Source organism: Saccopteryx bilineata, chromosome 2 (assembly GCF_036850765.1).
Source record: "Saccopteryx bilineata isolate mSacBil1 chromosome 2, mSacBil1_pri_phased_curated, whole genome shotgun sequence".
Taxonomy (NCBI): domain Eukaryota; kingdom Metazoa; phylum Chordata; class Mammalia; order Chiroptera; family Emballonuridae; genus Saccopteryx; species Saccopteryx bilineata.
This window is the reverse complement of record NC_089491.1, coordinates 221,278,949-221,293,633: the sequence shown is the minus strand read 5'-3', so window position 1 is coordinate 221,293,633 and position 14,685 is coordinate 221,278,949. Positions and strand designations below refer to the sequence as shown.

The 14,685-nt window shown below is 54.6% G+C and overlaps 1 protein-coding gene across 2 annotated transcripts; it reads left to right on the top strand.

Moving 5' to 3' along the window:
- Positions 1 to 9,111: 9,111 nt before the first annotated feature.
- On the top strand, positions 9,112 to 12,707 carry CRYAA (crystallin alpha A). 2 transcript variants are annotated; one of them, XM_066259271.1, is made up of 4 exons: positions 9,112 to 9,380; positions 9,664 to 9,732; positions 10,622 to 10,744; positions 11,907 to 12,707. In XM_066259271.1, exons 1-4 carry the CDS (start codon positions 9,192 to 9,194, stop codon positions 12,114 to 12,116), a joined length of 591 nt encoding a protein of 196 aa, XP_066115368.1. In that variant the 5' UTR covers positions 9,112 to 9,191; the 3' UTR covers positions 12,117 to 12,707. The 2 variants fall into 2 exon arrangements, with proteins under 2 accessions (XP_066115368.1, XP_066115369.1); XM_066259272.1 differs by lacking the exon at positions 9,664 to 9,732 and having other exon boundaries at positions 9,113 to 9,380.
- The last annotated feature ends 1,978 nt before the right edge of the window (positions 12,708 to 14,685 follow it).

Sequence of the window (14,685 nt, the reverse complement as noted above, 5' to 3'; positions counted from 1 at the left end):
TTTTCCCCCTGCTAATGGGGAGAGCATCTTGGGTAGATTCACAAAAAGTCCTGTAGTTGATCTCATCTATTTCGACACATGAAGGATTCTCATGCATATCAAACCAAATTTAGAGAAGTTCATTTGGCCTGACCTGTTGGTGGCACAGTGGCTAAAGCATTGACCTGGAACACTGAGGTTGCCAGTTCGAAACCCTGCCCTTCTCTGGTCAAGGCACATATGGGAGTTGATGCTTCCTGCTCTTCTCTCTCTCTCTCTCTCTCTCTCTCTCTCTCTCTCTCTCCTCTCCTTTCCTCTCTAAAATGAATAAACAAATAAATTTTAGAGAAATTCATTTGTACAGTTTCCCCAAGGGGAACAAGAGAACATCAACAAGATACTTGTTCATTTTACGTCTGCTCTTACGAATTCATAGGGAGGATTAGGAGGAAACTGCAGTTCTCATTTCAACTGAAATTTGATGACTTGATTCAGCAATTTTACTTCTGGGAATTTGACTCATGGAAACACTCACACAGGAATGTGTATGCAGAGATGGTTACCAGGACATGACTGATAACAAGCCTAACTGGAGGCACCCTATGTGGGGCTCCCGAGACAATGCTTGGGCACGTTCGTGTATCCGGGAGTGGAGTCTCCATCATCTCTTAGAGGGAGAGGCACTGCCATGGACCCAGTGGTGTAGCAGTGCTCTGTGCATTGTGGTCTGACCTCTGTGAGGCCAGTAGTTACCCACAAAGGGAACAGTGCCGTACCTTCACTAGCTGTGGAAATAAACCTGAAGACATGCGTTTCTCACAGTTCTGGAGGCTGGAAAACCACATCCAGGCGGTAGCAGGTTCAGTGTCTAGTGAGAACCCGCCTTCTGGTTCGTAGAGGACCGTCTTCATGCAGTGTCCTCCCATGATGGAAGGGATGAGGGAGCTCTGGGCAGTCTCCAGGTATCCTCATCTTCGGGGGTTAGGGTATCGAAACATGAACTCTGGTGGGGGGACACAAACATCTAGTCTGTGGCACCGTGCATCCCCTCTTTGGTTCCCAGCACAGTGTGATGACTGCTGAATTGCACGCAGCAGAACAGAGAGACAAGCGCCAGGACACGCCAGCACGGATGGAAGTCACCCACTGTTTTGGCCCCAGGTTAGATGGTATCAGAGAATCCTACATGTCTTCCTTTTAGTCTGCATTTTGGTCTGATCTCCTTTTCAATCTACTTCAATGATTTTCAAAGTTAATGTGTCCTTTCTGAGGCAGGTGGAAACCGTTTATGACTGCTTCCTTCGGTTCTGGGGACAGAACCCTCAGAGTGACCAAGGTCCCTTCCAGCCATACTTCAAGACCTGCAGACAGGGACATTGGCCCAAATGGATGGAGCTGGAACAGGGTCTGAATTCACATTATATCACACACAAGTGTGTCAGTCCCCTGTTGTTACAGTAACAAATTGCCACAGACTTATGCTTAACACTACACAAATGTATTGTCTTACAGTGAAGGTCAGATGTCCGAAATAGGTCTGGCCTTCCTGGGCTCAAAATCAAGGTGTTTACAGGGTTGCAGTCCTTCTTAGAGTGCTGCGAGAGAACCCCCACATCTTCCAGCTGCTAGAGCCCCCTACACTCATGGCCCCGCAGCACTCCGACCTTTGTTTTTATTTTCCTCGTCACATCGCTTTCTCCCCCACCCCCTTTTCTTTATCATGACCCGATGATGACGATGACACTGGGCCCACCTGAATATCCAGGGTGATTGCCCTGGCTCAAGATGCTGAATCACAGCCACAAAATCCCTTCTGCCCTGTGCATACTTACAAGTTCTAAGGGTCAGGGCGCAGACATCTCAGAGGGGGCATAACTCTGCCCACCGGGACAGTAGATTCAAAATGAGGAGACCAAGAAACCACCCCAGGATGGTTCTTTCACTTTCTGTGGCTGTAGTGGCAGTTGTAGCTGTGCCTGTGAGGGAAGATGGGGACACCCCGGGGCTGCCACAGCGGGCACTGTGTATGCCTGAGAACATCTCAGCACTTGCTGCAAAACAAGGTTTGCGACGTGGAACCGACTTTAGCCACAGCCATCACTGGTGTGAGGGGGTGTCTTCTGGGCCTTCTGGTGAAGTTTGTCACACTTCCTGTATGGTCCCCAGGCATCCACATTCACCTGGATCAGAGCCTGTGATGGTCAGTTAAAAAAAATTATGGTAAAATATACATAACATAAATTTAGTGTACAGCTCTGTAGCATCCAGTACAGTCACATTGCTGTACACCCATCAACTCCTGCCTGCCTTTCTGGCCAACTGGCCTGTCTTGCAAATTTTGGACTCACCACTCACCTCTCTCAGTATCTGTCTCATTATTGCTTCTCTTTCTCGCTGACTGACAGAGCCTGTCTCTCCTACAGGAGTATAAGCTCTCTGAAGGCAGGAGCTGCCTTTTTGGCAGTTGTATTCAATCAGCATAGCACATAGTAGCTGCTTAATAAAAATGCATTTATAGCAATATTTACATGCACCGTATCTCTCTGTGAGATGCCGTGTGTTCTGGTGAGTAATCAGTAGTGGCAACATCAGAGGGTCTGTCTTCAGTTCCAGCACTCACCTTTCCCCTGGCTTTAAGGACAGCAAGAAGTTCCCCCTCAAGGTGTTATGGTCAGTGTTATGTGCCGACATGGCTGGGCTGTGGGGCCCAGTCATGTGGTCAAACACTAGTCTAGAAGGTGTTTGTAGATGAGATGAACACGTAAAACAGTGGACTCCAAGGAAAGCAGATTACTCACCATAATGTGGATGGGCTTCATTCAGCTGAAGGCCTTATGGACAAGGACTGAATTTCTCAAAGAAGAAGTATAGCCTGACCAGGACGTGGCATAATGGATAAAGCATCAGACTGGAATGTAGAGGACCCAGGTTTGAAACCCTGAGGTTGTTGGCTTGAGTATGGGCTCATTGGGCTTGAGCATGGGCTCACCAACTTAAGTGCGGGGTCGCTGGCTTGAGCATGGGATCATAGATGTGACCCCATGGTTGCTGGCTTAAAGCTCAAGGTTGCTGGCTTTTGCCAAAGGTCGTTGGCTTGAGCAAAGGGTCACTCGCTCTGCTGTATCCCCCCGGTCAAGGCACATATGAGGAAGCAATCAATGAACAACTAAGGTGCTGCAGCAAAAAGATGCTTCTCATCTCTCTCCCTTCCTGTCTGTTCGTCCCTATCTGTTCTTCTCTTTGTCTTTCTCTTTCTCTGTCACAAAAAAGGAAGGTTAGATGATAGATAGATAGATAGATAGATAGAGAGATGACAGATAGATTGTCCTGGAAGGGATGGGTGGGGCCTCGCCCGCCCCCTTGCTCCTTTCCGAAGGCCATGGTAGGGTTGGCAGTGGGCAGTTCAGGCAGTCTGCCAACCTCCCTGGGAGCTGGGGGAGGACTTTGCCAGACGCATTCCTGCTGACCCACAACAATGCTTGTTGCCCACAAAGTGTGTATTTGTAGGTGAGCCTCACTGGGCCCTGGAGTGGAACATCGGGGTGCTGGGCTTTGAGCTTGTGGCGGCAGACTGCTGGCATCATGGGAATCCTGCCGATAAAGCAAATACAGGCCTTTGTGTGAGAAGGACCGCATTCAGCTCCTGTGCAGCAGAATGCCAAATTGCTGAGGACAGGCTTAAGCGGGCCATGGAAACAATGTGAGAGGGGACAGCATGTCTGGGGGGGGGTGTGTTGCCCTTAAGGCCTCATTTTCTGCCCACAATGCGGGGCTTTGCAAGGGTTTGACAAAAATTTCTGACAGATCCTGATTTGTTTAGATAGCAGAGAAAGGTGATTTCAGGGTAAAGCTCATGGTCCCCAAACACACACACCACACACAAACACACACATATACACATACGTGCCGCACACTGAGACACACACAGACATACACAGGTACATCCTCCTTCCCACACGTGGACACACACATAGACGCACATACACAGAGAGACACACAGACGCAAAACAGACACACACGGAGACATAGCCAGCCAAGGACCTATCCTGACAGCCATGGCACCCCACACTTGTCTCTCTGTCCCTCTGCTTCCTTTAGCCTGTTGCCCTCTTCACTCAAAACCCTGGCCTGAGCCTGGACTCAAGCCTAGCACCCCTCTGCCTCTCAGCTTGTTGATCCCTTTGGGGAGCCCTCCTCTCTGCCTCAGGCTCACATGCTTGTGACGGCCTGAATCCCTGGATACAGGTTCCATGCAGGCAGCGCTGTCCCTTCAGTTTGTAGGTGGTCTCAGTGTCTCGCATGGGCGTGGCAGGACTGACAGGAATTGAATCTAAACCACCTTTAGATTCAATTCCTTGGCTTTAGGAGAGACATACTTTTTGTCTTTGATTTTTAGAAAATTCATCCTTTTTCTCTTCAGTCTGCAATGCCTGCTGGATACCCTAGGCTGAAGGAGACGTGTTGGGCTGCAGCCACTCTGGGTCTGCTGTGTCCCTGCAGCCAGGGCAGCTCTCTGGGTGATAGTGGAGCTCAGGGAGCACCCAGGCAAACATAGCTCTCTCTGCTTCACTGAGCCCATGTCTGTGCCTAATGGTGTCCCCAGTCAGTTGCCCCTACTGCTTCATGGCTGGAGGCAGCTGGCTCTGTAGGCCCCTCTCCACCTCGGGTCAATTTACCTTCCTTTCAGGACAAGGAGGCCAGGTCACCGTGGCTGAGGCCAGCCTGGAGGCCAATCACGCTCCCTCTGAAATCTCCATCTGGGGCAAAGGTAGAGGGTGACGGCCACTCTCCAGGGAGCCAGGGTTTAAGAGCTGTGGGCAGAGGCCAGCAGATGGTGAGTGAAGATTGTGACATTTGGGCCATGGTTGGCATGCTCACACAGTACCAGAGGAAGAAAGCGCAGCTCAGAGGCACCAAGTGGCACCCCTTTATAGGACCTGTCCCTAAATATGGCTGCATCCTGGGGTTCTGGGGGCTATGATGTCAACATGAATTTTGGGGGCCACAATTCAGTTCATAACATCTACTCTCTACAATTTATTTGGGACCCTAAATCATCAGTTGGCTCTTTCCCAGTCATTTACTGACCACAGTGGCAAAGATAAACAATCCTAGTCACCCCACGGGCACACTCTGCCTCTGGTTTCATTGTGAGCTAGTGCGGTCCCCAGGGTCCATGTAGTGCATTGTTTTTGTGTTTACTGTTGGTTCTTTCAGCGTTTCAAATGGCCCTGTGTGCTGAAGGGCCATCTTATGTCCTAAGCACAAGAAGGCTGTGAGTGTCCCATGGAGATAGAATATGTATTAAAAAAGCTTTGTTCAGACATGAGTTGTGTGTTGTGGGCTGTGAGTTCAATGGTAACGAATCAACAACGTATATTAAATTAGGTGCCTTTTAACAGAAACACACATCAAAAATGAGGCTATCTATCGATCAGCTGACAAAACAGTTGTGGCCCGGGCTTGTGGGAACCTCACCCTAGATTTCTCTCAGGAGCGACTATTCAATATTTCCTAATTCAGTGTCCACAGCAGTTTTACAGGACGTAGTAACTACCAAGGGTAAGGAGAATTGATTATACTATTTATGTATCAATGGCTTAGAACTTAGCATAGCAAGAGAGGAGGTGCTGTTTGTTAGGGCATTATTTACAACTAACAGAGCCTGGGATCATGACGCATACAAGGACCTTTTGTTGTTTTTAAGACTGTTTTAAATCTTTGCGGATATCAAACCCCCTTAGCACGTGTCCAGCCTCCTTCCTCCACCTTTGATGTGTCCTGGCTTTGAAGTGGGATCTTCCACGTGAGTTTAAGGAGGCACCCAGCCCATAGCCAAGGCTGCCATGAGGTTGTGCCAAAGCTGGGCATGGTTTGAGGTGAGAGAGAATTCACACACGCATGTCAGAAACAGCATGTCCCCCTTGCTCCCCATTTCTGCAGCCTCAATGCCATCTTACTTTGAAGGCCAGCCCTGAAGCAGGTGCTACACCCCATGGAGGCCTGCAGCACATGTGGCTCCTAACCTGGACAGGGGTGGGTGTGTAAGGTTGTGAGCGCCAGGGTGCCCTGAATGCCTGGAGCACCTCTGTGGACCCTTGGCCACCCTGAGCCATATATCCTGCAGGATGAGGCTATACCCAGCCCCAGGTTCGCACCTCAGCTTGGTCTCAGCCTGCAGTCCAGTCTGTTTGAACAACCACATGAGGATCAGGTGTAGGGCGAACAGAGCAGGGCATACCCCTTGGTGCCAAATGCCAGGGGACATAAAAAACCTCAGTCATCAGCATAAATCATCTCCAAGGTAATGTTTTAAAATATCAAGATGAAGCTTGACCTGTTGGTTCAGTGGATGAGGCATTGACCTGGATTGCTGAGGTTGCCGGTTCAAAACCCTGGGTTTGTTCAGTCAAGGCACATACAGGAAGTAACTATGTACTACAAGCTGATGCTTCCTACTTCTCCTTCTTCTTTCTCTCTCATTTTCTCTCTCTAAAAAAATCAATGAATAAAATCTAAAAAGAGTATCAAAATGAATGCAAAAAATCTGCGATGAACAAAGTATCAGAATCTTTCTTTTTTTTTTGTATTTTTCTGAAGCTGGAAACGGGGAGAGACAGTCAGACAGACTCCCGTATGCGCCCGACTGGGATCCACCCGGCACGCCCACCAGGGGAGACGCTCTGCCCACCAGGGGGCGATGCTCTGCCCCTCCGGGGCGTCGCTCTGCCGCTACCAGAGCCACTCTAGCGCCTGGGGCAGAGGCCAAGGAGCCATCCCCAGCGCCCCGGCCATCTTTGCTCCAATGGAGCCTTGGCTGCGGGAGGGGAAGAGAGAGACAGAGAGGAAGGAGGGGGTGGGGGTGGAGAAGCAAATGGGCGCCTCTCCTATGTGCCCTGGCTGGGAATCGAACCTGGGTCCCCCGCATGCCAGGCCGATGCTCTACCGCTGAGCCAACTGGCCAGGGCCTTTTTTTTTTTTTTTGTATTTTTCTGAAGCTGGAAACGGGGAGAGACAGTCAGACAGACTCCCGCATGCGCCCGACCGGGATCCACCTGGCACGCCCACCAGGGGCGATGCTCTGCCCACCAGGGGGTGATGCTCTGCCCCTCCGGGGCGTCGCTCTGCCGCGACCAGAGCCACTCCAGTGCCTGGGGCAGAGGCCAAGGAGCCATCCCCAGCGCCCGGGCCATCCTTGCTCCAATGGAGCCTTGGCTGCAGGAGGGGAAGAGAGAGACAGAGAGGAAGGGAGGGGTGGAGAAGCAAATGGGCGCTTCTCCTATGTGCCCTGGCCGGGAATCGAACCCGGGTCCCCCACACGCCAGGTCGACGCTTTACCGCTGAGCCAACCGGCCAGGGCCCAAAGTATCAGAATCTTAAAGTCAGGATTAGCACTACTGACCTTTCCTTCTGTCTCAGCACCAGCGTGGCTCTGCCCAGTTCTGGCCACGTGCCTGGCCCTGCTGGACCCTCTCCATTGAGGACCTAGCAACCTGGATGCTGGTACCCCTTCCTTTTCCTTCCTCATGCCCAGTAGCAGGTGCTACTGCTGCTATGTTGAGCCCAGTCTGGGCGGGAGTCCTGCGCTGAAGCCTCCCAGGCTGAGTGACCTGGACATGCAGGTTAAACTTCCTAATCCCAGTTTCCTGGTCTATGAAGTGGGAGATATTGGGATCTACCTGCCATGTAGATCGGCAAGGAGTATGGCCAAGCACAGGCCTGGGACAGTGGAGGTGGCCTCACCCTGCAGCAGTGATTATCTGCACCCTAATTTGGCCCTTGTTGCCTGGCACCCGCGGCAATGACTCTGAAATTGCAGACTTGCAGGGCAAAAGGTGGCATTTCCAGGTTTATCTAGGACCCTTTATCACCTGGCCGGGGCTCAGAAATGCAGGAAGAAGGGTTTGCTATTGGGCACGGCTAGCTAGAAAGGAGATGTGTCAGGGACACTCTGAAATCCCCACTGTGAATGCCAGTTCCATCTCGGATATCTCAGACACAACCCTACTTGAATTCCTGGTATTTAATTTGTTCTGTGTGGCCCGGCTAAGTCCAGGAGTGGCCCGGCTAAGTCCAGGAGTGGCCCGGCTAAGTCCAGGAGTGGCCCGAGGATGAATGAGAAACGTCGCACTATCTGAATGGTCCATCACAAAGCTAGCTTGGAAGAGGTGTGGGAACGGCCTTCTCCTTCACTGCAGGTAGGTGTCCAGTTCATATAATACTCCCCAGAGGCCAAGCTACTGAAAAACATCAAAAATCTAAAACCTGGGAAACATCAAAAGTCTAAAAATTGGTGGATGGCAGGCTCCCTCTGGGAATGTGTCCTGAACAATAAGTGGACAGGACCGCAGAGAGAGAAGCCAGAAAGGAGCCAGAATTTGCCGAGGGCAGTGATGGCGTGGGCGCATCGCAGGCTTCACGGGGCGCCTGGTCTGAGGGACATCTTGCCCAGGAGAGGACACCTGAGCAGGGTAGTAGACACCAGGGTGAGCACATGGAGGGGAGCCCAGGGGGTGGGTTCCATGCTCATATGTGAGCTTGCCCGCCTGTCTGGATGCACACAGACCCCTCACTAGGGACCCCCCATCCCCAACCCAGAGCTGGAATGTGACAAGTGTTTTTTATCACTTGGCCTTTTCTGTCTTTCCTGAGATTTTTACAAATGCACATAATTTTTGTTAGCAGGAGGGAATAGAGGTCATCTTGTTTTGAAAAACGATGTGTTCAGTAGAAAACCTAGTAGGTGTGGGGATTGGGGACCACTTGTCTCATCTCTGTGCCTTGGTTTCCCCGTCTATGACACGAGGGTGTGAGTGCCTACAGCCAGGGTGGCCATAGGATCACAGAGGACCATGTGGGCAGACGACTGGCCTCCACCTGGTGGCGGGAGATGAGTCTTCACTGCCCCTGATGAGTGGTGGCACAGGACTGCACAGAGGACACCCTTTGGGGACACGGCCTCCTGGAGTCCAGCGCTTCATGTTGGTCAGTGCCCAGGGCTGGGAATGATGGGCTTGCAGCCAGGGTCACCTTTCTGCTGACTGGACAGCTTCCCTCATGAGCTCACGCTTTCCAGACCAATCCCCCTAATGCCTGCATTTTGTCCCAGGCGTATATAGGGAGGGTTTGCACTCAGGCTCCCCACTGCACTGCCCAGAGGCCCCTGCCTGAGTCCCTGCCAGCCCTGGGTCCCTGCAGTGCCGACACCCAACATGGACATCACCATCCAGCACCCCTGGTTCAAACGCGCGCTGGGCCCCTTCTACCCCAGCCGGCTATTTGACCAGTTTTTTGGCGAGGGCCTCTTTGAGTACGACCTGCTGCCTTTCCTGTCCTCCACCATCAGCCCTTACTACCGTCAGTCTCTCTTCCGCACCGTGCTGGACTCCGGCATCTCCGAGGTAAGGCCAGCTGGTCGGGGGAAGGGCTGGGTGGGGCTGGAGGACCAGTTGGGGGCCGGCCCTGAAGCCGGGGGGGGGGGGGGAGGGCATCCGTGCTCCCAAGCTCACGTCTTGTTCCTTGGAGTGGATGGCGAAGGCCATGGGGCCATCTCCCCCTCGCCCCAATTCTTCTCGACACGCAGATACTGGGTGGGCGCCCTCACAGCAGAGCCTCCCATGCCTCTGGGGAGGGGTCGGGACAGGGAGCCCGCCTGAGCCCGACTGCTGTCTTTTCCTCCATCAGCTCATGACCCATATGTGGTTTGTAATGCACCAACCACATGCTGGAAGCCCCAAGAACAACCCCACCAAGGCAAGTTCAATGGCAGACGCCAGCTGTGTGTTCAGCGGCTCTCCCACTCCCCTTCCAGCAGGAAGCCTGGGTGGGGGGTGTGCTGCCCAAGGTCCTGAGAGGAGGGCCTCCTGCCTGAAGTCCTCTGTGGCCAGCAGAGATGCGGAGAGCGGGCTCATCCCACAGTCTCTGCCCAGGTCCCCACAGCCAGGCCCAAAGGGAAGGCAACGAGAGCCACTTGTCTTCCCTCCCTGAGCCAACACTGACCCCAGGTCCAGAGTCCTGGAGGTGCTAGGTCTCACACACTGTCTAAACACAAGCCTGCCCAGAGCTGACACAGTGCCAATGCACTCCAGAGACTAAAAGAGACTAAACAAAGGTTCTGAGTGAGTGAAGTGAGGAGGGGCTTTGTGTGTAATGCAGTTGGCGCCAACCTTGTGGGCTGTCAAGTACATCCAGTCGATGGGAAAAGACAGCGCTCCGGGCTGTTAATGGAGAGATGAGGGGAAGCCAGGGCAGTGGCTTTAGCCCAAGTGCTAGGTCCACCCAGCCAGCCAGCCAACCGGCCTTAACCAACCAGCAAACCAGCCAACCAACCTACAACAGCTGCCCAGCCATAACCAGCCAGTCAGCCCATGACCAACCAGACATCAACAGACCACACCTCCTTGAACCCCCAGGTTCTGGTTATCAGCTGAGTGTCCACACAGCCCCTCGGCGGGCATCCTGGGCACTCTACTCTCCTGGGGGTATGTAAGGAGAGGTTAGAGCTGTGATCTGCAGTTTCTGTCCTGAAAACCAGGGATGGTTACTCCACACTGGTCTCTCTGGCTAGCCTCGCAGGGACTGCAGCAAGCTTCCTCCCGAGGTTCAGTCCCCAGGGAGATCCATACGTGCATTTGGGTTTCAGGTCCGCTCTGATCGGGACAAGTTTGTCATCTTCCTGGACGTGAAGCACTTCTCCCCGGAAGACCTCACTGTGAAGGTGCAGGAGGACTTTGTGGAGATCCACGGCAAGCACAACGAGAGGCAGGTGGGTCGGCAGACCTTCCTGGGCCCTTGGGCTTGGTGAGAGGGAAGCCTCTGGGCTCCCAGATCCGGATGATTTTCCAGGTGGGGGATGCCACATCCACCTATGGACAATTGCCTCCTGGGGATGGGGTGGTTGCTCTCGAGCCCTCTGCAGGCCCCAGCAGCTTGGCAAATGGCTGGGGCTATTCCTGGCTCCGTCCAAACTGCCTGCATGATGAAGTGGGATTAGGAAGGAGCCCCTCAAATGCTGAGCACCCAACTCCAGGCCCACGTAGGTTTCCCCGTGAACCCAGCTTTGGAGGGGGAGCTGAGGACAGCACAGTTGGCATTTATCAATGCTCCAGACCCTTTGTGTTGACACGTTTGCTCTCAGCAGCCCTTCACGACCAGTGCCCCATTATCACGAGTGGGCAGGTGGCACGGCCAGGCACAGAGAGGCCCGGCTGACCTGGTCCTACAGTTGGGACAAGGTGGCGTGGAGGTGGGGGGTGGTATCAGGGGCCTGAGCACTGGAGCTGGCAGAGGCAGGGTCTTCAGCCGAGCTGGGAAGAGCCCATGGGTAGTCATAGGAGTGCAACATCCCCATGTAGAGTGCATGGGCCGAGGGGCCTGTGGGCCCAGTGTTAGCAGAGTCAGCTTCTCCTAGCAGGGGAGGGGTGCGTAGTTATCGCGCCCACTCAGCCCAGGACGCTCCTCCCCCTATGGCTTCTCAGCCTTTCTACCTGGAGGAGGGCATCGGGCCCAGGGCCGAGTCTGTACTAGCACCGTCCAGGAGTGAGCATGCTTGTGCTCAAGGGAAGCTTTCTGACCCCCTTAGATGGATGTGGATTGCAGGGACCCTGAGCCCTAGTGGTCTGTGGGGTCATAGGTAAAGGGAAACCCCGATCCAGGACCAAGAACAGAACCATTCATGAGATTTCAAAGTAAAATTAGACTCAAGAGCCAACAGCATGGCAGCGAGGGGCCCCAGGCGGGCCAGGACCGCTGTGCAGAGAGGCTGGTGGGGAGACCTGAGCAGGGGCCCCAGCCCTCTCCCTAACCGCCCACTCTGGACGAGCGTCTGGGGGTTTGACCCCATGTTGTCCAGGAGACCCTTCTCCACATGGGGTCAGCGGCCACCACAGTGGTGCTTCTCTGATGTTGCCTTCCCCGACCCCACCCAGGACGACCACGGCTACATCTCCCGCGAGTTCCACCGCCGCTACCGCCTGCCTTCCAACGTGGACCAGTCGGCTCTCTCCTGCTCCCTGTCCGCTGACGGCATGCTGACATTCTCTGGCCCCAAGGTCCCATCTGGCATGGATGCCGGCCATAGCGAGCGGGCCATCCCTGTGTCACGGGAGGAGAAGCCCAGCTCTGCACCCTCGTCCTAAGCTCAGCCTCAGCCTCGGCTGCCACCCGCTGCTGCCCCTGAGACCCACCCAGCAGGGGGACCCTAGAAAGTGGGTTGTTTGTCTTCCTTCTCTTTCCTCTCTTCGGTTTCCTTTTTCTCTTCTCTGAGGGAATGAGGGTTTGCGAGAGTAGCCTGGAGAGCTTGGGGCCTTGGCTTAAGGTGCTGTGACCTCAGGGTGACACTGATTCCAACACCGGCCAGTTGGTGGGAGTGACAGCCATCCCAGCTTCTTTAGACAATAGCCCCATCCTTTTGGGGGATGCAGGCCCGTCTTGGCTGACTGAGAGGTCAGAAGAACAGCCCTACTGAGCCATCTCTGAGTGACTCTTGGCCAGGTGCATCTGCTCTGTGTAGCGGGCACCTGTGTCAGGGCCGAGCTGTGTGCCTGCCTACGTGTTCCGGGCCCCCAAGGTCCGTCCGTTGGAGGCCCCATGTACCCGGGCCCTCAGCTGCCTGCTTCTCTCAGACCACCCTCCCTCCTCTTATCTCTCTGTAGTACACTCTTGGGGCATCTCGCCACCCATGTCAATGCAGCTCATGACAGTCAATAAAGAGCAGGTGACGCAAGCAACTAGCCGTCTGGTGGGCCTGCTATTTCCATCGAGAAAGTCTGGGGAGTAGTGGAGAAGGGGTGATGTGACTCATAGTGTGGGTGTGAGGGAGGAAGGACACAGGGTCTGCTTGTTCCTGTTCCCATCTCTAAGTGACCTGGTCACTTCCTCCTTCCCAGTTCCTCAACCCAGCTTCACAGGAGGGAGAACTTGGAGGGATGGGGGGATAGAGGGAGGAGGGAAGGGACCAGGAAGGTAGGAGGAAGAATATCAGGATCCTTTCTCCAGCCCTCGTGAGAACCGGTGCCAGGGGGGCCTCACCCTTCTGACTGTGGCCTCCTTCCCTCTGGAGGGGGGGAGGTGTTCCTTCTCTCCAGTCTTTCTTGGGGCTGTGCTTTAAGGATCCTGCCACATTGGCTCCTAAGGAATGAGAAATGGCATTCCAGTGTGGTCAGAACATGTCCACCTCTATCTGACACCATGCCCTGGCTCCCTATGTGGGAGACACCCCCTTATGCTGCCTCCCTCTCTATAAGTAGGCACAGGGGTCCTCGGGGGCTTGTGGAGTCCAGAGCTGAGCACCTCCCCCCCATAGCAGCAGCAGGAGACCTTCTCCCTGTCCTCAGGACTCCCTGAGATGGGGAGCAGAAGAGTCCTGGGGGTGGGGGCGGCTAAGCCAGAGGCCCTAACAGCTGCACAGTGACCATAGAGAAGGCAAGGTACGTGGCCAGATGTGGCCTCCAGGAGCAGAAAGTAAGCAGACATGAGGCCAGATGGGCACTGCCAGTGCGGTCAGGCTGTGCAAAGGGCCCTTTCTTGGGGATTGGAGGCAGGGGCACTGTGGATTCTGATAGAGCCCAGCAGACAGCCCTTGAGGTGGTATCCATTCTCCCCCTGGGAGAAATGAGACACCCAGAATGGAGAACACATGAGAAAAATATTTCTAAAAGTGATCCTTGTTCAATACGCAGTGAAAGTGTGCTGTCATTTTAAGTGGAAAGCAATGTGTATCTCTTTATCACTCTGAGTTTGGTTCCCATCTAAAGAAGGGTCTTCATTCCTGTGGGAGTCTCCTCAGTCTTCTTCCCATCCTTATCCACTCCCTCCTTCCAACAGGAAACCCTCCAACTCCTGCCAGTTAACCCACATCCATAAAGAATGTGGGTGTACTTTGTGGAGGTGGCAAAAATGGCCTTTGCTCTGGGGCTAGGGCTAGCGCTGGGTCTGGGCTAGCGCTGGGTCTGGGCTGGGGTTGGGTCTGGGCTGGCGCTGGGTCTGGGCTAGCGCTGGGTCTGGGCTGGGGCTGGGTCTGGGCTGGCGCTGGGTCTGGGCTGGCGCTGGGTCTGGGCTGGGTCTGGGTCTGGGCTGGCGCTGGGTCTGGGCTGGGTCTGGGCTGGGTCTGGGTCTGGGCTGGGTCTGGGTCTGGGCTGGGTCTGGGTCTGGGCTGGCGCTGGGTCTGGGCTGGAGCTGGGTCTGGGCTGGGTCTGGGTCTGGGCTGGGTCTGGGTCTGGGCTGGGGCTGGGTCTGGGCTGGGGCTGGGTCTGGGCTGGGTCTGGGTCTGGGCTGGTGCTGGGTCTGGGCTGGGTCTGGGTCTGGGCTGGCGCTGGGTCTGGGCTGGGTCTGGGTCTGGGCTGGGTCTGGGTCTGGGCTGGCGCTGGGTCTGGGCTGGAGCTGGGTCTGGGCTGGGTCTGGGTCTGGGCTGGAGCTGGGTCTGGGCTGGGTCTGGGTCTGGGCTGGGTCTGGGTCTGGGCTGGCGCTGGGTCTGGGTTGGGTCTGGGTCTGGGTCTGGGCTGGGTCTGGGCTGGCGCTGGGTCTGGGTCTGGGCTGGCGCTGGGTCTGGGTCTGGGCTGGCGCTGGGTATTTTAGAACATCAGTCTCTGAGTTGCCTGCTCCTTCCAGGTGTGGTGCAGACTGGCTCTCCTTAGAAGATGCCTCCACTTTTGCACAGCCTGGTGTGTCATTGCACCAAAAGTTGGGGGGGCTTGGGTCCTGTCGGGT

Coding starts and splice junctions, on each gene's coding strand:
- CRYAA (XM_066259271.1), top strand. CDS start 9,192: ATGGACATCACCATCCAGCACCCCTGGTTCAAACGCGCGCTGGGCCCC. Junction 9,381..9,663: donor TGGACTCCGGCATCTCCGAG/GTAAGGCCAGCT, acceptor TTCCTCCATCAG/CTCATGACCCATATGTGGTT. Junction 10,745..11,906: donor GCAAGCACAACGAGAGGCAG/GTGGGTCGGCAG, acceptor GACCCCACCCAG/GACGACCACGGCTACATCTC.